Raw genomic sequence first — 24,225 nt, forward strand, 5'->3', positions numbered from 1 at the left:
GGACTTAATTAGGAGGAGACTCAAGGAGGAAGTCAGTATCACTGATAACCATGTTTGGAGGTGTCAGTAGATGACAACTGTAGCAAGGTAGATTGGTGCTAGAAGTTGAATGGCGATCTGTGTTAAGGGAAAGAGTGAGCAGCGGTTCAGTCGGGTTGACTTTATTACCCATGAGGGCAATGCCAACTGCCTTTCCTGGATAAGTGAGATGATTGAGAAAGGTATTATCAGTGCAAGGTTGCAATAGTGAAAGTGTCATTTGTGGGTGTTTTTTGTTTCACTGATGGTCATCATGGTAACCACCACGATAGGGTGGTTCGAGTCAGTGGTAAGCAAAAAAGGAGGTTGTTATAGAGTGCTTAAACATTCCGGTGTCGTTGAGTTCGTTCAATGGGAAAGCACAAGAAAGTTGCAGAAATAAACGGAGAGGAGAAGGGATATATTTTGAGGGGTACAGACTGAATCAGGTTGGTCTAGGGGGAGAGACCACAATGCTGCCAAGAAGAGATGAGGAAGATCCAGGTAGCGTGGAAAGAGTAAAATGAGGGGATCAGCTGTGGGGGCATGCTAGGAGTGCATAGAGACACAAGTGAGGGTAAGCAGAAGGCGCTTATGAAAGAAAATGATGATTTGCAGTATCATGTGGATGGGAGAATAGAGGAAAAGGAGCACTCCAGGTGAGGTAAACGGGCAAGCATAGTGGGGTGGTTCCCGCTGGTGTCAGAGGAGTAGAGCTGGGATGTTGTCTTTTGTACTTTGTATCCAGTAGGGCCAAACCACTTTCTACACAGTATGTCACTCTAGTCTTGCCCTCAGCTCTTTATGGCTTTAGAAGACCAAAGAGGGCATCATGCCTTGCTGTTATGAAGGCTTTGCGAATAATGAGGTCAGACACCCTGGGGAGAAATTAATAAGGAGTGATGAAGTCTGCCATGTGACCCTCTGGGAGTCGATCAGAATTTCCCAGGTGGCTTCCACCAGTTCCAGGAGAATTTCATGTTCCTTGGTGTTGCACACAGTAGAGTTGTTTTGCGGCTGGACTGTCATGTTATGAGATTTGATTTATGTGTCTGGGTTATTCAATGCTGATCTTCACCATGCAGCTTACTCTCTTGTAATGTGCATCAGATAATAAAAATGTCGCAAGCTGGTAAAGTTATTGCAGCTCTATAAATTGAAGCAACACTTGCATAAATATTGGAGCACTTTCTTTGAATTTACAAATTGATTAATATTGTTCACTTTAACTCTTCATGATAAGTTACATTTGTTTATTTCTTGTGGTTTTAGAGAAGGACACCATGGATGTATGGTGCAATGGTAAAAATATGGAGACTGCGGTACGTATAATTTAAAAAAGAGTTTATAATGTCATACATCATTAAAATAGTTGTTGTTCATTGCACATGTAGTTGCTACTCAATCAGTGTGTGAAATGTGCACTTGCCACTATCCACTGACATTTGACTCTTGTGTAAGAAATGGTGTGCTGTGTGTATGTATATAATTGAGGTGGCAAGCGACTTTTGTATGGTTGGCTAGTAGTTGCACTTAACCAATAAAGTATGATCATTCATGGAAAATACATTTGTTGCACATCCAGACCCAAAGTGCACAAATGCATTTTTGCTTTGTTCATATTTGACAAGGGGTGATGCCTCCGATTCCAAGGACATGCATTTTTGGTTTCAGCATTACTCAAATCTACTCTGAAATGAGTGGGAGGAATTGCATGCGGTAGAGAAGGAAAAAGATACTTAACTATAACTACGGTTCTACAGTACTTTTATCTTTCATAGATTTACGTGCTGTTGAATATTCCCCGTCATCGGGTTGTGAATACTTGGTGCATAAATACTGTGTATTGTAGTAACAATTAACTACATTCACATTAGTAACCTATCAGACTACTTTTTTGTTTATCTGCTTTGTAGCCAGTAGACACCATCTCCCTTAACGCCTCTCCTGGATGGCATCTTCAGATTACTTGAACACACAGGCAGCATATAATGTTGAGCCTTGTGAGGGGATGGAGGGAGAGCCATATGCATATCTATGAAAGCTACCAATGCTGAAGAACTGTAGATGCAGGTAAGTAACTTTTTCCTTCACCAGCAATGGATAATTCCTAGATTCACATTTTGTTGAATAGATTGCAAAACAGTTGGAAATAGAATTGTAGACCGGGAGGAACAACTGAGAGGGTTACAGGTTGTGTAGGACAGCCTGTCCAAACCTTGATTCTTCAGACGTGTTCCTGTCTACTGTGAGAAACCAGGAGGTGTCTCACCTGCTGGTCCCCGGGAATCTCACTCTCAGGTGGCCAGGGCATGTCCATCGCCTTTGGATCCAGACCCTGGGGGTGGACCAGTGTGGGAGGGTCACCTGGGTGAGGGGACGCCTAACTCATCCTATTCCTAACTCATGTCCCAACTCCCGCCCCCCCCCCCACCCCTTTCCACACAAACACTAGGCCGCGGAATAGGGCGACTGAGAGTAACAATGTTGATGTTTATATATTGCACTGGACATGTCCCGCTAATTGGGTCAGGCAAAGTCAGGCCCTTTACTCTAGGTGCATACATCTGATATCAATTAGATCTCCTCACACAGATGAAAGGCGGAATATAGAGACGCACTCTGAGAAAGGTGGAACACGAGTAAGAATAGAACTTCCTGGGTAAAGGCAAACCTACTGGAGCAGAGCAACGGACCGCGGGACACGAGCCACGGGTAGAAAACTCCAGGAGTTCCCTGCAGGAGGTTGTTTCCTCCCAAAGGCTATGAAAGATACGTGGAGAAGTACGAATCCCAAACAAGAAAGCTGCATTGTGTTCAATGGACGCAAGCAATCTTTCTGGGTGAACGGCAGAGTTGGGGAGGGGAGTCCAAGCCTGTGGTACTGACCTTAACTCTCAAAATTGGAAGAAAGTGAAAGACAAGAAAGAAACGCACATAGCCGGTGAGTTGTGTGAGAAACCTGAAGGTGTCGCCCTGACTAGTCCCCGGGGATCTGTCATCCGGGTGGCCAGGCCATCGCTATTGGATCCAGTTCCTGGGGGTGGACCAGTGAGGGAGGGTCACCTGGATGGCGTGTACTCGTGGAGTGAAAGTGGGACACCGACAGGTGAGACGCAGTATGCCCCTTCTCATAACACCTTTTCCCCGTGCTACCACGTACGATACTCAAACACTCCACACCCCCCTTTTCCGACACGAACAATTTTGCATACCACGAAAGTCAGACAAACACCAGAGCTGTTTACCTGACATTTCCCAACACAAGTGTCAGGCAATTGACCAGAATCACACACCTCCAAAATACCTTCAACTCTCTCTTCCTAAATATCTTCCTTCTCAAGCTCTTCACTCATCTGCCTCCAACTCCCTCAGGGTTAGCCGCTTCTCCAAGCAATGAGTTGGGGGTAGATCTCTGTCCGCAGCAGGGGCCTCCCTCTGGAACAGCCTTCCTGCCTCCCTGAAACTTGAGGAGAACCGTCTCCGGTTCCGGAAGCACCTCAAAACCTTCCTCTTTGCTTCGGCTTTCTCTCCCCCTTTCCCCTGCTAATTTACTGAAACTGCACTGAATCCGCAACTGGACCACTCGCCGATCTTGGTCCTTGGCCCAGCCACTCTCCCCTGCACTGCCTCCCTGGCAACCCCAGCACTGCGGGACTGTCTATGTATCCCTACAGCCCCCCTTCCCAGCACTTGTCTGCACTTACCTTGCACTTGCCACCAGCTGGCCCTTATTATTTTATCTTGTATTCTACTATCTATGTACTGCACTTCCCCTCTCCCTTTCCCCCTTGCACTTCTCCCTTCCCCTCTATCCATGCACTTGCGCGATCTGAATGACACCTGGCCTAGTAGGATCGTTGCCTGTCTCCCCTTGTCCCCCCCTCCCTGCCTCCTCGCGCCTTGAAACACTTGTGTATAGGCGCGTTACAAATGCCATATCATATCATACCTGACGCCCCTTTCCCTTTGCCACAGGGATAAAAGATGGGGCACGAGAGCACAATACGAGCAAGGAAGACCGCTTGACGAGAGAGCTAACTCAGCACGGCAGTTCAAGAGGAGGAGAAAGATGGTGCAAACCGAGAGGGTGACCAGGAGAGAAGCGAGCTTGTCCTTTCCGAGCTAGGCCTGTAAAACCTCCAGGGAAGGAATCGTAAAACCACAAACATTAGCCAGCGTGTGTTGCAGATGTCACCGGTACACAGGGTCCTCCTCTGCTGATAACAAGCTGAGGAGAGACGCTTGCCACAGTGGTACCGGCCTTGACTTTAGAGACCAGAAAAACAAAGCGGTTCATCGCAGCCGGTGAGTCGAGGGGAGAGCCGACGAGAAACTGAACTGTGTTGAACAAAAGTAGCAAATGGCTAATTGGAGAAAGTACAAAGAACTGTTAATACGAGAGGGGAAATCCAGCTACACAGGAGTCAGGTACCATGTGGGTGCTCACTCAGGAAACTCTGGGTGATTACCCTATTGTTGAAACTGCCGTTACCAGAATGCCTTGGGAAACGCAAGAAAGGGGTCAAAGTGGTCATACAGGTGTCTAGCGAAATCCTCTGCACAGTCAAAAGTCTTTGACCGGCAGATGATTGTGAAGCAAAGGGAAGTGAATCCTGCATCTTAAGAAGTGTTCAAGAAATTGTGTGATTGGTAAAGTTGGCAAGAGGGAACCCGACGGAGGGATGTCCAAAGTGAACTGTTTAAAAAGACATTAAGATTTGTGAATGTCACAGAAGAGATTGTTTTGAGAAGCCGTAGTGAACCGTGGCTGATATTTGAGAAGGGTCTGAGCCCGGAAGAGGGGGACCCAGGGGTGAAAAAGCATCACCCAACGTACATGCGAAAAGGAACTTTGTTTATTATTTCGGATACATCAGGTCCTCAGCAACAAGAGACTTATTTGTAGAAAAGAGACTTAACCACCGAAGGCCCTGATAGCTGAGAGCGGAACTGTTGGCTCATGCTGGGAAAGCTCGGAAACGCACCTTGTCCTGTGCTCGAAATGTGGAGATGGGAGACCCCCCCCCTGTCCCCCGCCCCGGCTACCACATCCTGACTTATTATTTGTGAACACTTTTTTTTTCTTGTGATTATTATTTTTTTGTTGTATTTAGCGTAAGGATTGGCAATAGGTTTCTTAGTATAGGCCTTTTTCTTTGACAAGACTCCACTAGGACTGCCTTATTATTATTTGATGGTCGTAGATTGCTCCCATCTTAGATTTAGGTTAAGATTAGGCGTTTTTCCAACCTTCCTATGCAGTTTAATAAACACCCTTGAACAGTGATCACTGGTCTTTACTGTTGCCACCATGAGTTCCTTACAGTTGGCAAGCAACCTGAGAGACCGGTGTGTGCTAAAGAAAGAGTGAAGTGGCAACATTATATTGCAAAATTGAAGGCTGCATGCGTATGGATGAGGCACGAAGCAAGGCAGACCTGCGAATGAACTTTGATGAACGATAGCTGGAAAGTCAGCGATACTGAGTAACTGAGTGGTCTGACGAAAGGTAGTAGCCCACTCGAAGGTCGATGTGAAAGGTAGAAGATTGTCTTGATAAAGTGAATGAACTGTAAAAGCAAGAGAATTGAAGGGGAACGTGAAAAGCTGCAAATTGAACTGTGGTACATAATGCAGTGAACTACCCAGGCCAGAAAGCACTGGGGTAAATAACATAGGAGTGTGAGTTGAAAGCTGGAAAGTCTAAGTGCTCCTGTGGGAGTCTGTCACAAAAACCACACACATTCAAAAGTCTTCGGCATCAAGAAACGGTCCGAGCCTGACTGAGACCGGATGTATAAAAAGTTAGGGGAAGGGAACCAACCCCTCATGGATATGAGTTAAGCTTGGGGAAGGGAACCTCTGCAAGTTTTGTGAACATTATGTTGTGAAAATTCTGAGCCCTACAGAGGGGGACCGACATGAATGTTTGCTGTAAGAGGTTTGAGCACGACGGAGGGGGACCGACGTGAACGTTTGTTGTAAACGGTCTGAGCCTGACAAAGGGGGACTGCTGTGAACATTTAATTAAACTGTTGAAATTGGAAAGCAAGACTTTAATGTGGAAGGCCAGGCGGGCCTCGGTCCATGTTTTGAGCTACCTTGTATTAAGAGCCTGAGCCAGAGTGTGTCGTCTTGTCTACAGGAACCGCCTTACCCTGTGCTGTCCAACGTGGGGAGTAGAGCTGACTCAGCCACATGTATTCTTTTGAACACTGACTTTCCTTCATATACATATATTCCTTTTCACACTTTTTGTACTGTTTTTAGGGCAGGCATTAGGCTTTTGTTAGTATAGGCTGTTTTGATTTGATGGTCGAGACTACTCCCATCCTAGCTATACAGCAAAGTAGAAGTTTCTCCAACCCCATTGACACTTTAGTAAAGGTTTTACAAATTGTACCTTTTGTGTCAGTGTTATACTTGTGATATCATGCCTGTCTTGCACTACGCAGTAGAACCTTTAATGGTATGCAGGACCAGCCACGTTATCGCCCTGCAGTTGTGGAGCGGTACCCCAGCCAAGAAGGCAGTTTTGGAAGATGTAGCCCTCGTGGAGTGCACCTTTGGGTTGGCATGGTGTGGTTTTCCCACCTTCATGTGACAATACGCAGTACAGGCCCACAGCCATCTTACGATGCCAGTCTTAGAGGCCCCTTTACAAGCCTCATTTGGCCCAAATGCAATGGGCAGTTGCTTGGATAGGCAGTTGCTTGGGCTGGCAGAAGGACTTGGTGCTTAAGAGGCCTTCTGACATACAAAGAAGGTTATGACCTTTCAGAAGACGTGAGCAGCATATTGAAGAAAGCTGGAAGCACGAGCTGTTCATTGAGATGGGTGGGGGAGGAACTTTGGGCATAAACGTGGGATTAGTTCTCAGGATTAGTTCTCAGGATCAATCTCTTCTTGTGTAACACTAGCAAAGTTTCTTTCACTGAGAGAGCCTGCAGCTTGCTTACTTTTGTAGCTGATATGATTGCAAATAAAAACTATCTTGCAGGTCATGTGCATCATTCGAACAGCTGGTGCATGAACCACGTAAGGACTGTATTGAGCGCCCATGGGGGATCGACCTTGTGAACCGGGGGAGATGTCCTAAAAAGACATTTCATGAACGTTTTGATCAACCCTGTAGTACACAAGGACGTTGTGCCCGGAATTCAAGTATGCCATGAAATGGCTGCTAAGTGGACTTTGACCGGCGAATGGTCTAAGCTGCTTTTAACCTGATGAAGGAGATGGGGTAGCTACTGGGAATCTTCACAGCTGATTGGGTCGATGCTTTTGCTCGTACCCCAGACTGCAAATCTTCAACTTTTCTTGCCATAGTACTTCACAGTGGAAGGCGCTCTGTCCATTGAGACACACTTTCTGCATGCTTCAGCCATATCTAATCGGCCAAACTCCATGTATTTCGGGAGCGGACCTTTGAGGCTGAGGGAAGACTAGACTGATTCCCATGTCAACAGGTGGAAGGTCAGTGGGAGGGCAATGTGCTAGGGTTGGGATAGGAACAGGTTTAGGAACCAGTACTGTCTTGGCCATGCCATTGCAATCAGGATGCATTCTTACCCATTGTAGGACATGAAGGAGCAGTGGGAAAGGCGGAAATGCATAGAGTAACTTGTCAACTCAAGAGTGGAGCACACCTCCTCGAGGATGCCTTGCTATGGAAAACTGCTGACAAATGACTTGCAAGGGTGGTGAACAAGTCTCTTTGGCCACCTCCATGCTTGGAATACACATTACATAGGGTGTTTGTTCAGCTCCCACTTGTTGCAGGACTGCCTCTCCATGCTCAAAAGTCTGCGATAGGGTTGCTGATACCTCAGAGGTGCCAGGGGACAGGGACCATCCCCTGCTGCAGTACCCACAGGCTGTTTTTTCAGCGAATAGTACCTCTAATCCCATGGCTTCCTGATGTAAAACATCATTGTAGTGTTGTCTGACAGAACTTTCACCACCTTTCCTTTGACCTGCAGGTGGGATGCTGCATTTAATGCCCAGAAGACTGCCCTGAGTTCGAGAACACTTATTTACAGTAATTTCTTGGCAGAAGACCATAGCCCCTTTGCGTGCAGGTCTCCCAAGATGGATGTGCCTGTTGTCACTGTGGCTGCTGGTTGTGGTTCCCGTTAATGGCTCACATTTTGTCAAGCTGCTCTCCGTTGGCCACCATCAGAGGTTCTTGCAGAAGGACATCAACCACAACTTGTCCCCCTCACTCACAATTTTCTGAAACCTGGTGCCACCTTGCATCCAGAAATTCCTGCATTAGGTGCATGAAAAGCCTGCAATTCCAGACCTGCAGGATTCATGATGAAATAATGCCCATGAAAGATTTGAAAATGGGGATGTGTTTCAACTTGTTTGCACGTTGGATCTTAAGGTCCGAAGACGCTCTTGTGAGGGCTTTTCTTGCAAGGCTGACATTCTCAGAAAGATGTCAGTTCCTATCTGAAGCTTCAGCGATTTACTATAATTTGTCGAGTAACCTAATGATGGCAAATTCTTCTGCAAACTGGGTGTGGTGCTCCCCTTGCTGCGGGGAAAGTGCTTGGACCATCCAATCTTCTAGGTGTGTATAGATGTGCAGCCCTCCTTTTCTGCGATGGAAAACAGGTAGTAGGCGCCCCTCTCTCGAAAGAACATGGCATGATGACCTTTTATGTGGTTTTTCAGCTACCATAGCCAATCAAACCGTGAAACCTCTGGGTGCTTACAGACGTAAGTGGAGCACCCTGAACTGATAAAGTTGCCCTGCCAAAACAAAGTGCAGGTGCTCTCCGTGTCTTAAGTGGATTGAGAAGTGGAAATCTGCATCCTTCATATCTAGAGATGAGATGACATCTCCTATGTGAATAGCACTTAGCATCCTTTACATGAATACCATTTCGTATTTGTAGGACCTCAAACTTGTTGAGGAATCTAAGCTCCAGGATGGGCCTCCAATCCCCCATTATTATTTATCTTGCAAATTAAATAACTGGAGTAGACTCCTTGATTTCACTGACCTTCCGGAACTTGCTCTTTCTCTTTTGAGGAGGAGCCCTTTGACTTTCTGTGTTAAAACTTCAAAACAGTATCCCAGTCTGTGTGTTGCGGGTTTGCGAGAGTGAGGTATTGGGTGGTTTGCGAATAAATTCTAGTGTACCCGTATGACCCTACGGAAGGCACCCATTGATCTGTTGTGATAGTCTTACATTGATGCAGATATGCTGTGAGGTGTTCCCCTCCCCCCCCATTCCACGGAGGTGCTGAAGTGCAGGGGCGGCTTATGAAGAAGTCGGGCCTGCTGGGATGACTGACCCCCCCCTCGGGTGCAAAGCATGTCACCTTCTATGCTGCCGCAGTAGGACTGGAACTTTGATTTATACTGCTCTCACGTTAAGTTAGTGGCTTCTCTGTAGGAATGAGAGCAGTAGGATAAATGGAAATCTCTACCCGTTTTATAGAAAAGATGTCTCAAACAAAATAATGGATAATGCCTGTGATAGTGGAGAGTGCCCAGGGATCGTGCGTTTTCGGTGTCTGTATTAGAAGCATCCTATTGTCCACCTTTTTGCTGAATGGGTTCTCCAAGTCAAAGGGCATATCGGCCACCTAGGTCTCGACATCGGACCTGTAATGAATGGATCTATGATATTCCCTTGAAGCCATTTGCTCGAGGCCCATTTGTTTGAGTTTTTTCGTTACCACATTTCACTGCAATAAATGCAGGGGGAGACCTCCAAAACCCCTCCTCATCTCCCCAACCTTTATAAATACCGAAACTCAACCACCCATCTACATTTGTGGTGAGATGTGGTAAAACAAAACTCAAACAAATGGGCCTCGAAGAAACTGGTCTATGAGGAAATGGGCTAGAACCAAATGAATGGCATTTGGACAGCCTTGGCGGCAAAGCACCACTCCGTTACCCATATCCTTGAATCCCATGTCAGTGATGTCTACCACTGCTTAGATTGCGTGATCCGATGCTGATTTTTTAGTAGGAAATGAGGAGCGACAAGCTGTCTTGCTTTTTGTTGTCTGGAAAAAACTCCAATAGTTGTCCATCTAGTACCCTAGCTCCCTGCTATAAGTTACAAGAATGGCCATTGAATTTGTCACTTTGATTGTGGTTGCTGCTTTGGTAATGACCCGCTTGCCAAATGCTTCTAGCTGTTTCTCCTCGTCAGGGGGGATCCGCGCATGGAGAAGGGAGGCTGGATGATCTCTGCCCTGCAGCTGTAGAGACCACTTAGGCGTGGCTGTGTTCGCAAGCATTTAGGGGCATTATCATGTGCTCTGTACGTTTTCTTCAAACTATCCCTAATTGCTGGGGCCATGTAACGTTTTCTTATGACTACCAAGTTGTTCTCCCAAATGTGCTGTAGGATTGGATGGATACGAATGTATTTTGTTCTCCAGGATTTCGCCTGCGCTGGTACAGTCATTAACTAGTATAACACCTTGGCCGTTCTCTAGTGAAACGCTTCAAGAATACTTACTTCTCTGGTTCCCCATCGGCCAGGACCAGCTTGCCTTAGTTGTCAGTGAAGGTCGAGTGTGTAGAGGCCATGCCAGGTTGTGCAACGTCCTGAGAATCAGTATCCAAGTGAGTGTCAAATGGATTGCTGCATGTTCCCGTCTGTGTGTTTGGGACCTCCTTACTGTGAAGTGGGCTAGGGGTGCATGGTCTTGGTTGGAGTGGTTTCTGGCCTTTGTGGCACTTGCGATCGTTGTGGTGGTACATCCTGTTGGATTTAGAGTTCCCTAGAGATGTCTGGTTCCCTATCATGAAATTTCCTTTTCAGGGACTTCAGCATGTACTGAATATCCACTGACAGTGCTCCTCTTAGATGAGGGGAAGGAGGCGGCTGCTTAGGCATGACAGCTGGCTTGACTGACAGCCCAAATTTCACATGTGCGATATGAGGCTTTAGAGGTAACTGCTTGACAAATAGCACCTCCATGTCTGAAAACAGGCCTTCAAAGTCTGATCGATCTCATGCTCCAGAATGTCCCCCAGAGGGATCTCTGCTGGTTCTGAGATAATAGTTGGGGACATATGTCCTTGGAGTAAGTATGTCCTGCTTTTGCCAGGTACCCGTGAATAAAGAGGGTAATGATAGACCATATATGTAAGAGATGCACTCTTAAGGGGTTTCCTCCACTGGGTATTAGACAGAGTCATAGACAGATTGGATTTGAAAGGGCGTTTGATCATTGAAGGACCTGTATTGCTGTCTGGATTGTTGTCAAGAAAGTAGTCGCGGACAAGGTGGTGGTCATCGAAACCATCATAGTCGAAGGGACTATTTGACTAACCTGTCGTTGACTGTATGGTAGGCTGTTTTGTCATTTATGTCTTGGACAATTTAGTCTTCGGAGCCATTGCTGAAGACTTTGTCAATGGCACAGCAAGTGCTGAAGACTGACTCATAGGCAAACATTTGGACAGCGACTGCCCTGACTTGTGAGCAACTAGCCCTTATGTGGATGACTTCTCAGGCAGGTCTTATGAGCTTCTTTCGGAGCCCGGCCAGGATCTTCCCTCCTTGCCCATTTCGCGCTGGAGGTCTCCTCATGAGATCTCGCCCTATTTGATCAAGTGGCCCTTTCCTAAGATCTGCTGGGATGGACTGAAGCCGGACTTCTCATGCTCATCTCCCACACAGGTGTTCTTAAGGTTGAAAGAAGTGCAATTTCTAAAAATGCTTTTCTTTGCTTTTAGTTCACTCATGGTTGATAATGGAGAGGGAGGCACTTCAGGGGGGTCAACCCTAAGGGACTAGGATGTTGATGAACCCCTGCCGTGGGTGCTTTACCTGACCGCCAAAGCTCCCAAACTCTTCAATGTGAAAGTACTTATCTTTCTCTTCAAAACGCGATGAAACTCGGTTGTAGGGAATTAGATCACAGAGAACTCTTCGAAAGAAGTTAGCACTGTAAAGAGGACTTCAACTCTTCATGTGCATAAGAAATCTGAATATGGCCTCCAGGGGAGGACTTCAGGGAGAGGGTGCCTATTGACTGAAGAGCAGATGAACCAAAAATTACCCAATAGATCACTAAGGTGAATGCCGTTAATTGCTTCTATAGTGCACACTATTTATATACCAAGGATTTCCGTCCTGGCCACTGAATATTCAACATCATGTGACTCTATGTAAGATCCAAAGCTGGAGAATGTGTGTTTACAGTAGATATTTTGAGTTGTTCCCGGAAGTAGGGGACATTTTTATTCTGTTCCTGATGGTGAGTAGAGTTTTACATATTTTAACATTCTATAGGCTTGTTAAATGCAGTTCTTACTTTGACAGTCTTGAAGTGGAGTTATGACCTCATTATGGAAATGGATGGTTCAGACCACCTGTGCGTGTGCGCTTGCAGGGCTTCTGCTAGCTGTTTCACAATACCCATTCCATATTGACCACATTGTTGGGCAGAGTCTCCTACCAGCGGGAGAAAGGAGAGCAGCTAGGGCTTCATTAACGTTGGGAAGCTTCCAAATCTAGTGTGGCTCTGCCAAATCCATTTGCCAATTTGGCATGATGGAGCTGGTGCTGGTTGGAAAACATCTGAGTCATTTAATTTCACCATGATTAATGTAATACGGTCCAAAAATCAGTACTTACTAGAGCAATTTGACATTTTAGGCTATCACAGACTCCTAACACTTCAGATGCAATGCTGATATTCAAGTCCTAAGAAGGGCAACGGCAACGTATTTCCACTAGACGTAACCATTTAAGTAATCCACTGATGTCATTTGATGACTAGTCTAGACACCTTTTCTGGAATTATTGTAGGTACCATTATCAGTGTTAGGCAGAAACCTGTGCAGTTCCCTTAGGGACCACTGCAAAATGTTTAAGACTACAGGTGTTGGCAGTAAACCCAATTGGTAGCAGTCTGTACCACCCAGATTTACCTAGTAGCTGTGGCTGAGCAGTCAGACTTCTCTCAAGAAGAGTTAGGCAGTATATAGAGTATACACATTAGGTACAAAAATACAGTAGCACAAGCAAACACTGACCAGAGCTTTGGTATAAAAGTATACCATTATTTATTTAAAAACACACTTGTAAAAATACACTGGCACTAATATGTCAAGCCAGTTCAAACACAGTCATTAGAAATATATACACCTCCCTGATTAATTATTCGACAGGTCTTAGGAAAAGAACACCACTTATTATCAAATACAGAGGTGAGCGCTTAACCAAGATGGCACTCCAATAATTATTTAAAAAGGGAGGGAAAAGGCAGAATTAGAAAAGCACACAATACCAACACTTTAAAAAAAACCACAGCAAGTCAAGAAAGGCAGAGTCTACTGTAGAGAAAGTTCATAGGCCAGGTCCACTCTTGGAGAGAGCAAGGCGAAATGAGATCACACAGTTGAAGTACACTTTAAAAGTCTTTGCAGATAGTTCAAAAGGAGTTGGATCAATTCAGAAAAGTTAGTTAACAGGTCCCAGGTCACCCCAGGATAGAGAGTCAAGGATTTACGGGACACCTTGAACAGTCTGTTGCAAGGGAGACCAGGCGGGACACAGTACCTGAAATGGTGAGAAAGTTCCAGCGGGGGCAGTTGTTCCTGGCAGCGGGTGCAAGTCAGTGCTTCGTCCAGGGGAAGAGAAGATCTTGACGTGGAGGAAAGCTGGAGGTCGTTGCACTGCCAGGGAAGAAACCAGCCGCAGAGTTTCTCGGTTAAAAGGTACTACCCTTTTATTCGCGGTAGTGGTGAAGCGCGGCTATCCGGCCGCCGGGGTGCTTGGCATGGGCGATTCGACCACGAGACGATCCAGGAAGGCGAAAAGAGGGCAAACTGGTTAACCTCACCAGTTCAAAGGAAGAAGACTCTCCAGGATGAAGATCTTCGCTGTCGTCGGGAAATGGTGAGGCGGTTCAGCAGGGCTTCACCGGTGGTGTCGTCGTTGCAGGTCGGCTCAGCTTCTCCCTCTTCGGATTCTTTAGGTCCTGTGGCGACTTCTGAAGTTCCAGTCCCCAAAGCCCTGCTTTTACGCAGAAAACCCCCATTCACCAGTCCTAGCTGTCACTCAAACATGCTGCGAACACAAACGCCATTTTAAAACCGAGTCCTGGCAAAAAGACCCAACTGGGGAATAAATATTAAATAAATAACCCCGCGGTATCTTTAACATTGCACCAAAAAAGTGGTGCGTTTAAAATGAATGGGAAAATCCCATAGGAAATATTCCGGTGGAATATTTCGCGTGGTAACCACTGCCACCAGCCAGAAACTCGACGAGGGGGGACTGCACAGTGCCCCCTCCAAAAACAGACCCAGGGGCAATCTAATTACCGCTACCAGTACTTCCACAATATGATGGTTTGTACTGGTTCTGTTTATAATTTAAGACTAGTAAAGTCAATGGTGACTTTACATGCCCTGGGAGACAGTAGTCAGTCCCAGGGTATGGACTCTATGTTTGGGGGTCACTATGACACCCCTGTGTTACTGCACTGAGGGTGCTGTGTAACACACATCTCAAAAACACATGAAGCCCTATGGAGTAAAAGACCCCATAGCCCATAAAACACATTACAAAGCCAGAGGACATTCTCAAATCATGCCTAAGAGTGGGAGAAAAAGAGTCTCACTCTTAGCAGGAGAAAAAAGTAAACCTCAAAGATCCAGCAAAGCTGCTGTGGGACTCACTAGGTTTGGGAAATTAGCCTATACAGAGAATTCTCCCTAACAATCAGTCGCATAGAATGTTTAGGACCTCACGTGAGTAACCATGCTCACCAAGTGGGCGGAACCGCAAACTTCATGGTGAGTCCAGGGAGCAGAGAAGTGGGTTAGAGTCTTGTTCCTCCAAACCATGGCACATTCTCCAGCATTGGATATTAAGGTTGTCCTTCAAAGAAACTTAGATGCATACAAACTACTTTGCAGGCACCAAGCTGCAACTGAGGGCAATTCTGCAGATTTTGATCCTGCTTTTGCTAGTAACCGAATCCACCATTCTGTCTACCATTAACCTGAGAAAGACTTTGTGGATGCGTAGGATGGTGGAAACGCAGAAGCAAACATTCCAAATCCATTTAAAAGAAATGCATCTTCCATCATTAGAGGGCCCTTCACAATCTATGATCCATAGAAACTGTTTGAGTCCCAAACCAATATAGTCTGTGAAGACTCAAAAGGTCTTGATCCAGCTCAGAAAAGTATGCAGGACAGCCCCTGAAAATTTAAAGCTGAACAGACGAGTCCTAAAAAATGGGAACAAGCAAATTTAGTACACCAGTTGAAAAGGTCACTCAAATATATACCCCAAAAACAATATCTAGAGAATACATTTTGTTTTTGGTTACGATTCCCCACTCTGTTATTCCGCCCACTTTCTACCTACAGTCCCCATTGACTGCTCTTTGGAGCATCACCTAGTTTCTTCTCCCATCTGTTTTTGTATGTCACTGATGACTTCCCAGCACTGCTTGTGGATTTTCAGAGGGGATTGCTTTACCCGCCAATAGTGAAGCATAATAGTAATCTGGGATTTGCTGGGTTAGGGTAATTGAAGGGCGAGAGAAGGGGTGTGTTGGGATCCCCCATTAAAAAAAGAAAAAAAGTATGACCAAGAGGGGTTGAACTGAATGTCGACAAGGTAAGTGTAGATCATGAAACTACACAAAACCATATTACGGTGTGAATGGTATGTCAACATAAATTTTATCTGCATGCCTTTCAACCTCCCCCTATGACATGCACTGCCTTTGGATGGATGTCGATCAGAATAATGCCTTTATCTGTGAAATTCAAGAGTGTGTTTGGTTATTGGAAAGGGTAGTTGACTGGGGAGGTTTTCTTCCTTGCAAAAATCAAGTGATTTGACTTGCCCTACCAACTCATTCAGCCAGCTCTCAAATTGGTCAATACTATGACTACCTTCTCCGGGCTAGTTTTCCTGCCATTCTGAGATTGTCCCCATCTGACATCTGGGCTCTGCCTTTTGCAAATCTTTCATTTGTATGGGTAATTACTCTTACGTCCCGTCGCCTTTCCTCCATACTGCATGGGCGTCCCTTCCAAGGGACGGGAGACAACCTTTTTCACCAGAAAAAACCTTCTTCCCCTTTAAATTTAGAGTTGCGCGGGGGTGCGGCCCTGGGAGCATGCGCTGCCCTGACTCTGCCCTCAAGCGCCACACCTCAGTCCCCTTTTCCGCATCGACGGGAACGGGCCAAATTCACCAGCACTCCTGGGTTTGGCGTCAGCCATGCAATTCCACATGCGGATGCTTCTTCTCTTCTGTCTTTTTTGTCTTTTTACCATTCAGGTGCTCGGTCCTCAGGCTTCACACACCTCCCCGGCGCATCTCGACTTCTACAGGGTCCAGCAGGTGTCCATCCTGCGACGGGCTCTTCCCGACTGAAGACCCCCATTACCTCTGCCTACGGTGCCTTGGCCCAGACCACTTGGCCAAGACCAGCTTGTACCGCGTGCAACGTGCTTTCCTCAAGGTCTCTGAAGAACAGACTAGCCAGGTGGATGGAGCTCTTTCAGAGATCGCCTCCAAAGGACCTAAAGGACTTTGCCTATCATCGATCCAGGCCCAAGGTAGGGCTGCTTTTTCTAGTGCATCCTGCAAGGAAGACTACCCACGCGGGAGGGACCTCCCAGGTCCTGTTACAAGCACAAGTACAGAGGCTGAATCAGCTACCGTCCGACAGGCCAAGGGGTCAGTAGATCCGGTGACAGTGCTGATGGACCGGAAGGTTCTTTTTCCGGGTCTTCACCCGAGGGGCTATGCCCTAGTACTGGTAACATGTCCGAGGGGGCGCCTATACGCAGTTCTACCGGCAGATCCAGGCCTCTGCCTGGGGAACAGGGTAGGCCCCATGATCCACACTCAAGAGTCCTGGACGGGGCGGGGCCCAGCGAGCCGAGCAACACGACACAGGCACATTGAAGGCAGCTTGTCAAAATGGCCACTGTGCCAGAAAATCTAGACATCCGGCCGACGCCTCTCCAGGGAAGGCTGCAGGTGGAGGAACATGTATCATGGTGGGACTGGTGTTAACCAGGTATGTGGCGTACAGCTTACCCTTCCTTCGCGCAAGGCAGGTTCCTGCTCTGTCCATATGGGTAGGGCACCCATCGGCTCCAGCAGGCGCTTGCTACCCCGTCAATATTGCCTACCGGCCTGCGAGGGCAGGTTCTTTGAACGGTTCCTTGGGCTCATGAAATCTCCTCGGATGGGGGACATCCTCAGGGACACCATCAGGGACGTGCTCCCGCCAATGGCTCCGGTGCCGCAGGCTCTGGTACAGGTGCCCCTCGGCCCAGTTCAGCCTCAGGTCCAGGCGGTTCCGCAACAGCCTCTGCTACAGCCTTCGGCTTCAGTTTCCACTCTGCAGCCCCCGGCTCCCACCTCCTCTCCTCCGGTCCTGGACCAACAAAACCCTCAGGCGGACACGGATGAGGAGGAGGACCCCGACACACCATCTTCCGCCAAGGCCTCCCATGAATGTCCTGCAGGGCTGGCAGAGTACTTGGGCCTTCCCCAACCCGACTTCAAGCAACTAGCAGAGGGGGTCCTCAAAGAAGTCCTCACGCTACGTCCCGTGACCAGAACGGGGATCCCGATGCAGGAGGACATAGTTGCCTTGGCCAAGAAGGGTTGGATCAAGCCTCACTCAGTCCAGCCGGTGAATAAACGCCATGACTCCAAGTACAGGCAGATGGAGGAGGATTCACTCTTGCTATCGGCGCATCCTCAGCCACACTCCTCTGTGATCGCTGCGGCATCACTATGCTCCAAGTCTGTCGTCCTCTGCCTCCTCCTCTGCGCCACTGCTAGGCAAGGAGGAGAAGATCTTGGAGGCGTACAGGAAGAAGCTGTATTCTAAAGCATCCTTGCACCTTTGTCAAGCCAATGCGGATGCCATATTGGCAGCCGTTAACCAGAGGCTCTGGCAGGAAATTGCGGATTTCCTCCCAGAGATTCTGGCACAGAGCCAATCATGATTCAAGGCCGGATTGGCAGATTCCAAGATGCTGGCGCAGGACATCATGGAATCCACTGTGGCCATCTGCATTGCCACAGACATGAGAAGAGCGGCCTGGCTCTGTGCTACGAAATTCAACCCGGATGTCCAGGATCACATCTTAGATCTTCCGTTAGAAGGGGTCGACCACTTCCACTCTACAACGGATGAGGAGCTGGACATAAATAAAAACAGCTTACAAACGGCCAAGTCTTTATCCATCTTGACAAAGACCACGGCCAAAACGAACACCCAGTCACAGCAGCGCTCGGACAGGGGGGGCGTACATACGGAGGGTTCCGCGGCTTCCAAGAGTGGAGGTCGAGGCAGCCTGACCGTTCGCCGACTCAACATCGGAACAAGCAACAAAAAGGAGTGGGGGTAAGGGCTTTTTCCAGTCCCCCTCCTCCGCAACAGCCTCGGAGGGAAAGAAGGCATGACACGCCCCTCCGGGTCCACGTGTCTCAAGTGTGGGGACAGGCTTGCCCTCCATGCACATGTGGCGCCAGAATTTCGCGGACCCCTGGATCCTCTCTGTAGTCTCCACGGGGTACCGCCTCCCTATCCCAGTCTCCCCTCCCCTCCAGTCCCACAGGTTGGGACAGCAACTCTTTTGGCGGATATCCGGTCACTCGTACAGAGCCGAGCAGTGGAGGAAGTCCCAGCCTCCCAGCGAGGCTTGGGCTTCTTTTTCACCTTTCAGAAGAAGAACCAGGCGGGCCTAAGAGTTATGCTGGACCTTTCCACCCTCAACCTCTCCCTACCTCTACAAACATTCAAGATGGTTATGCCAGCTTTGATAGCGGAGACTCTGTCCAAGGGAGACTGGATGTGCCCCATCATTCCTTTCTCCGATTCAGGATCATGGGCTACCATTTCCAATACAAGGCGCTTCCTTTCGGCCTCAACTCGGCCCCCAGGGTGTCTTTACCAGGCAGATGAACACAGTGGTGGCCCTTCTCAGGTCGCAGGGCCACCATGTCTACCCGTACCTCGGCGACTGCCTCGTCTCATTTGGGACACATGCGCCGAGAGAGTTTTTCCCTCGGAGGACAAGATCACAGCCCTCAAGAGGGCCAACGCACACCTCCTCAGCAGAGAAGTGACCTCAGCCTGGTGGTACCGACACCTACTGGGTCTCATGGTACTAGTCCTCTTGGCTGCCCCCCCCTGAGACTAGGGATGAGGAGGATACAGCTGCACTTGGCAGCCTCCTGGAACCCAGAGCAAGCCTCTCAGTCAGAGATGATCAACGTTCCTCCATTACTTCACCCAGACCTCGCATGGTGGTCCAGGGACGACAACTTGCGGCTGGGCAAACCCTTCTGACAACCTAGCCCGCAGGCCACCATCATCACTGACTCCTCTCTCGAGGGTTGGGGGGCCACCCTGGACAACCACTGTGTCCACGGCACCTGGACCCGGCAGGAGCAGGAGTACCACATCAATTGGCTGGATCTGAAGGCGATCTGGCTGGCTCTCAGGGCCTTCCTTCCGTTATCGAGTGCAAGGTGGTCCTCATTCAGACAGACAACTCGACCAGCATGTTCTATGTCAACAAGCAGGGAGGTACCAGATTCCCACCCCCGACCCCTGCTTTGCAGGCTCGCAGTCAGCATGTGGGAATGGGCCTTGGAGAACAACATCTACCTCACGGCTGTCCACCTGTCGGGGGAATCCAACCTGGAGTCAGACAGGCTCAGCAGACTGGGTGCAGACAACTACGAGTGGCAGTTGAACGATCTAGTACTGCAGGAAATCTGCTACAAATGGGTACACCCCCAGGTGGACCTCTTTGCCTCCCGGGACAACAGGAAGTGCCAACTGTTCGCTTCCTGGCAGGGTCAGGGCCAAGGCTCCCTGGGTGACGCATTCCAGATTCAGTGGTACAGAATGACAGCATACGCCTTCCCGCCCACTCCGCTGATACATAGGGTGATATACAAGATCAAGGAATCTCGCCACCTCAGCGTCATTCTCATAGCCCTGTGGTGGCCGGCCAGGCCATGGTTCTCAGATCTGTTCAGCCTCTTGGCGAGGCCGCCCATTCGCCTCCCGACAGGCCCAGCACAGCTTCTGGCGCAGCAGGGGGGCAGGATCATCTACCCCACGCCACAGAAACTAGCCCTCACAGCGTGGTACCTGAACAGGTCACACTAGATCACCTCAGCCTTTCCTAGGCTAACCTAGAGATCATACAGAGTGCCCGGAGCAAGTCTACCAGGGCCCAGTATAAGAGCAAGTGGACCAGGTTCTGCCACTGGGCAGACTCTAAGGGAATCAACACCCTTGCATGTACCTTGGACGACGTGCTCTCCTGCTCGGTGCACCTCTCCCATTCAGGCGTACAGGTGGACACTTGCCGCATTTACTTGCGAGCCATTGGGGCTTACAGAAACTCGGAAGTGGAGATTTTTTCCTCTTCCAACCCGATTGTCCGGAAACATTTGATAGGACTCACCAGGCTCTACCCGCCCATCAAGATGCCACACCCCGTGTGGGACCTCAACATAGTTCTGGGTGCCCTGGCGCACAAACCATTTGAACCAATGGCGTCCGCGGACATCGGGCTGGTCACAATGAAGACGGCCTTGCTAGTTGGCCTCACCTCTGCTTGCAGAATAAGCGAAATCCAGGCGCTGGTCGCCTCAGAGCCATATACTACGTTTCACAGGGAAAAAGTAATCCTGCAGACACACCCAGCATTCTTGCCCAAGGTGCCTTCTGCATTCCATCTGAACAAAGAAATAGTGCTACCTACGAATTTTGCTGAGCCCAACGATGAGGCACAGAGAGTTCTGCTCTGCCTTGATGTCAGGCGTGCCCTGAAATTCTACTTGGACAGGACCAAGGGCTTCCGCAAGTCAGAGACACTTTTTGTCACCTTCAGCCGATCAAGACCGGCGGATTGGAACATAAGAGTAATTATAAGTTACTCACCGTAGTGGCTAACATACTATTAGTCCTTAGTCCCCTTTCCTCCATACGTCCCACCAACCTCCCCCGTAATAAAACTGGTGTCATTAGGTAATGTTTATCTATTGTCGACTCGTCTATGGGGATTGAGGTGTGGTGCCGGATGGGTACAGTCAGGGCAGCTCATGCTCCCAGGGCCGCAACCCACGCGCCTCTTAATTTAAAGGGGAAGAAGGTTTTTTCTGGTGAAAAAGGTTCCGTCTCCAATCCCTTGGAAGGGATGCCCATGCAGTATGGAGGAAAGGGGACTAAGGACTAAGAGTACGTTAGTCACTACGGTGAGTAATTTATAATATCTGCTTGGATTACTCACACCTTACCCTCAAGTGAACGTCTGTTCTCCTGTATCGTGTTCAAGATCCTGCTGGCTGAAACGGTCTCTCTTCCATTGCTGTAGGTTAGTGATCATGCTGCATTTTTTCTTTCCTGATTCCCTCCATGTGCATTAACCTTTTCAACATACTTATATTACCTTGGGTTCGTACTTGGCCGCCTTTCCCATTGTGGCTCCCATATCAACATGTGTCTGCTCCGTCCCACTTCCTGTAGAACAACCTTAATTTCTATGTTCTGTGCAGTCAGCTGCCTACACCCAGATACCCCTGCCCCCCACCGCCCACTTCTTGTTTTCTCATTGCTAGCGTTGTTGGACCTTTTTCAACTGGTTCTGTGATTGTGTTCATCCTCCATAAGCATGGGGGAGTGAGGGGATCAGTGTTTGTCAATTCCATCTGTGTTGATTTACAATAGTACCCCCTCATTAATTTGTCTTAATTGTTTATAACTACCCCATGTCTCACGTCCCGTCCCCTTTCATCCATACTGCATTGGCGTCCCTCGCCAAGGTGCAACCTTTTTCATAAAAAAAAACATTCTTCCCCTTTAAATTTATAGGCACGCAGGGACACGGCCCTGGAAGCATGCGCTCCCCTGACTCTGCCCACTGGCACCACTCCCAAGTCCCCTTTTCTGCATCGACGGGAAAGGGCCAATTTCACCAGCGCTCTTGGGTTTGGCTTCGGCCATGTAATACTGGATCCTTTCTTCTGTCTTTTTGTCTTCTTTATCAATCAAATACTCGGTCCTCTGGCACCCGCTCCTCCCCGGTGAATGTCAACTTCAGTGGGCTTCAGCAGGTGTCCAGCTTGCGAGAGGGGTTCTTCCCTACGTCCGATCCCCACACTCTTTGGCTGCGCGGCGTTGGCCCTTACTACCGCGGGGAGGGTTGTACCGCATTTAACGCACTTACACTGCATGCTCTGAAGAACTGGCTAGCTAGGTGGAGGGAGGTCTTCGAAAAGTCGCCTCCAGAGGTCTTGAAGGACTTCGTCAGACAGAGATCAAAATCAAGGCCCAAGGGAGGGCCACTTTTTTCCAGCGCCCCCCGCAAGGGCGACTCCTTTCCAAGGAAACGCCAGAGCAGGAGGAACCTCTCAGGTTCTCACACCAGCACGGGTACCAAGGCTAGTTTAGCTACCGACCATCAGGCCGAGGGCTCTGTAGATCCTTCCGGAGACCGTGCTGAGGGGCCGATAGGTTCTTATATTGGGTGTACACCCAAGGGGCTACGCCCTAGTACCGGCTAGATGTCTGAGGGGGTGCCTGCATGCAGCACTACCGGCGATACAGCCGAGGGCAATACACCTACCAGGCCCTGTTCTGAGGTTCAGGGTAGGTCTCATGCTCCACCGCCAAGAGTCCTGGAGGAGGCCGGGCCCAGTGAGCCAAGCACCACGACTTTGGCACATGGCACCCAGCTCGACAAGATGGCCGATCATCCAATACCACCCCTTGGAACGGAGCAGGTGGAAGAACGAGTTACAAAGTGGGACCGGTGGCAACCAGGTACGTGGTCTACTACTTATCCATCAGCATCGCAGGGCTGGTTTACACCGCAGCCAGCTAGACAGAGTATGCACCGGCCCCAGCAGTCGCCTGCTACACCGTCAACATCACCTACCACTCCACGGCCTGTGAGGACAGGTTCTTTGAAAAGTTCAACACGCTCATGAGATTTGCTCAGATGGAGGCCATCCTCCGGGATGTGATCAGGGACCTGCTCCCTCCGGCCCCTCCACCCCCTCCACCTGCGCATATAGTCATTCCTCCTATGGCTCCAGCGCCGCAGGCCCCGGTGCAGCCAACGCTGCCCTTGCCGGCTCCTTAGATTCCGGCTCCCCTGCCTCCCACAGTTCCGGCAGTTCCACACCCGCCTCCGCTGCAGGCTCCGGTCTCCACAGCGCAGCCCTCAGCGCCCAGCACTTCGCCACCCGCTCCGCACCAGCTGGACCCCCATTGGACACAGACGAGGAAGAAGACCCTGACATGCCGTCGTCAGCCAAGGCCTTCCACGAACAGCTTGCAGGCTTGGCAGAGTACTTAAGGCTTCCTCAACCTGAGGTCAGAACAGCCGGAGGCGGGGGTTGTGGCCGAGGTCCTCACTCTACGCCCCGCAGCTAGAACGGGGATCCCTATGCAGAAAGACGTGTCGCCTTGCCCAAAAAAGGGTGGCTTAAGCCCCACTCGGCCCAGCCTGTCAATTGGCGCCTCTGCGCCAAGTGTAGGCAAATGGAGGGGGGTCCACTCTTTCTGTTTGCATACCCTCTACTGCACTCTTCAGTGATCACTGCAGCGTCGCTCTACTCAGAGCCTCCGTCATCCTCGCCACCTCGTCCTCGGCGCTGTTAGGAAAGGATCTTGGAGGCTTACGGAAAGAAGCTTTATTCCAATGACCTTGCTGCACCTTTGTCAATCCAACGCAGGTGCCATGCTGGCAGCTGTTAACAAGAGACTTTGGTGGGAAAAATATCTGACTTCCTTCCAGAACAGAGCCAGGCACGTTTCAAGGCGGGACTGGCGGAGGATAAACTGGTTGCACAAGACATCATGAAGTCCACTGTGGGCCACATCGACACCTCTGGCCAGGCCATAGGAGCTAGATAAAAAGAAAAACAGTTTGCAGCCTGAAAGTCATTATCTATCCTTACGAAGACCACGCCCAAGGAGTACAACCAGTTGCATCAACGCTCCGACAATGGGCAGGCGTTCGGAGGGTTCCGGGGCTTCCAAGAACGAAGGTCCAGACAGCCTGACCATTCTCCGAGTCAGCACCAGCGCAAACTACAAAAGGGGTTGGGGGAACCAAGGGCTTTTTTTTTTTTTTTTAGTCTCCCTCCTCTCAAACAGGCTCAGAGGGAAAGAAGGCATGATGCGCCCCTT

The 24,225-nt window shown here is 49.1% G+C and overlaps 1 protein-coding gene across 8 annotated transcripts in view; it reads left to right on the forward strand.

Moving 5' to 3' along the window:
* FAIM (Fas apoptotic inhibitory molecule) overlaps positions 1-24,225 on the forward strand; it is a 377,980-nt gene that overhangs the window by 310,017 nt on the left and 43,738 nt on the right. For all 8 annotated transcript variants that reach the window (XM_069616618.1, XM_069616621.1, XM_069616619.1 and 5 more), the window contains one exon: positions 1,291-1,340. In XM_069616618.1, the coding sequence (XP_069472719.1) occupies positions 1,291-1,340 (50 nt within the window). The remainder of the gene's footprint in view (positions 1-1,290; positions 1,341-24,225) is intronic.

Source organism: Ambystoma mexicanum, chromosome 9 (assembly GCF_040938575.1).
Source record: "Ambystoma mexicanum isolate Mex_15411 chromosome 9, UKY_AmexF1_1, whole genome shotgun sequence".
Classification (NCBI taxonomy): domain Eukaryota; kingdom Metazoa; phylum Chordata; class Amphibia; order Caudata; family Ambystomatidae; genus Ambystoma; species Ambystoma mexicanum.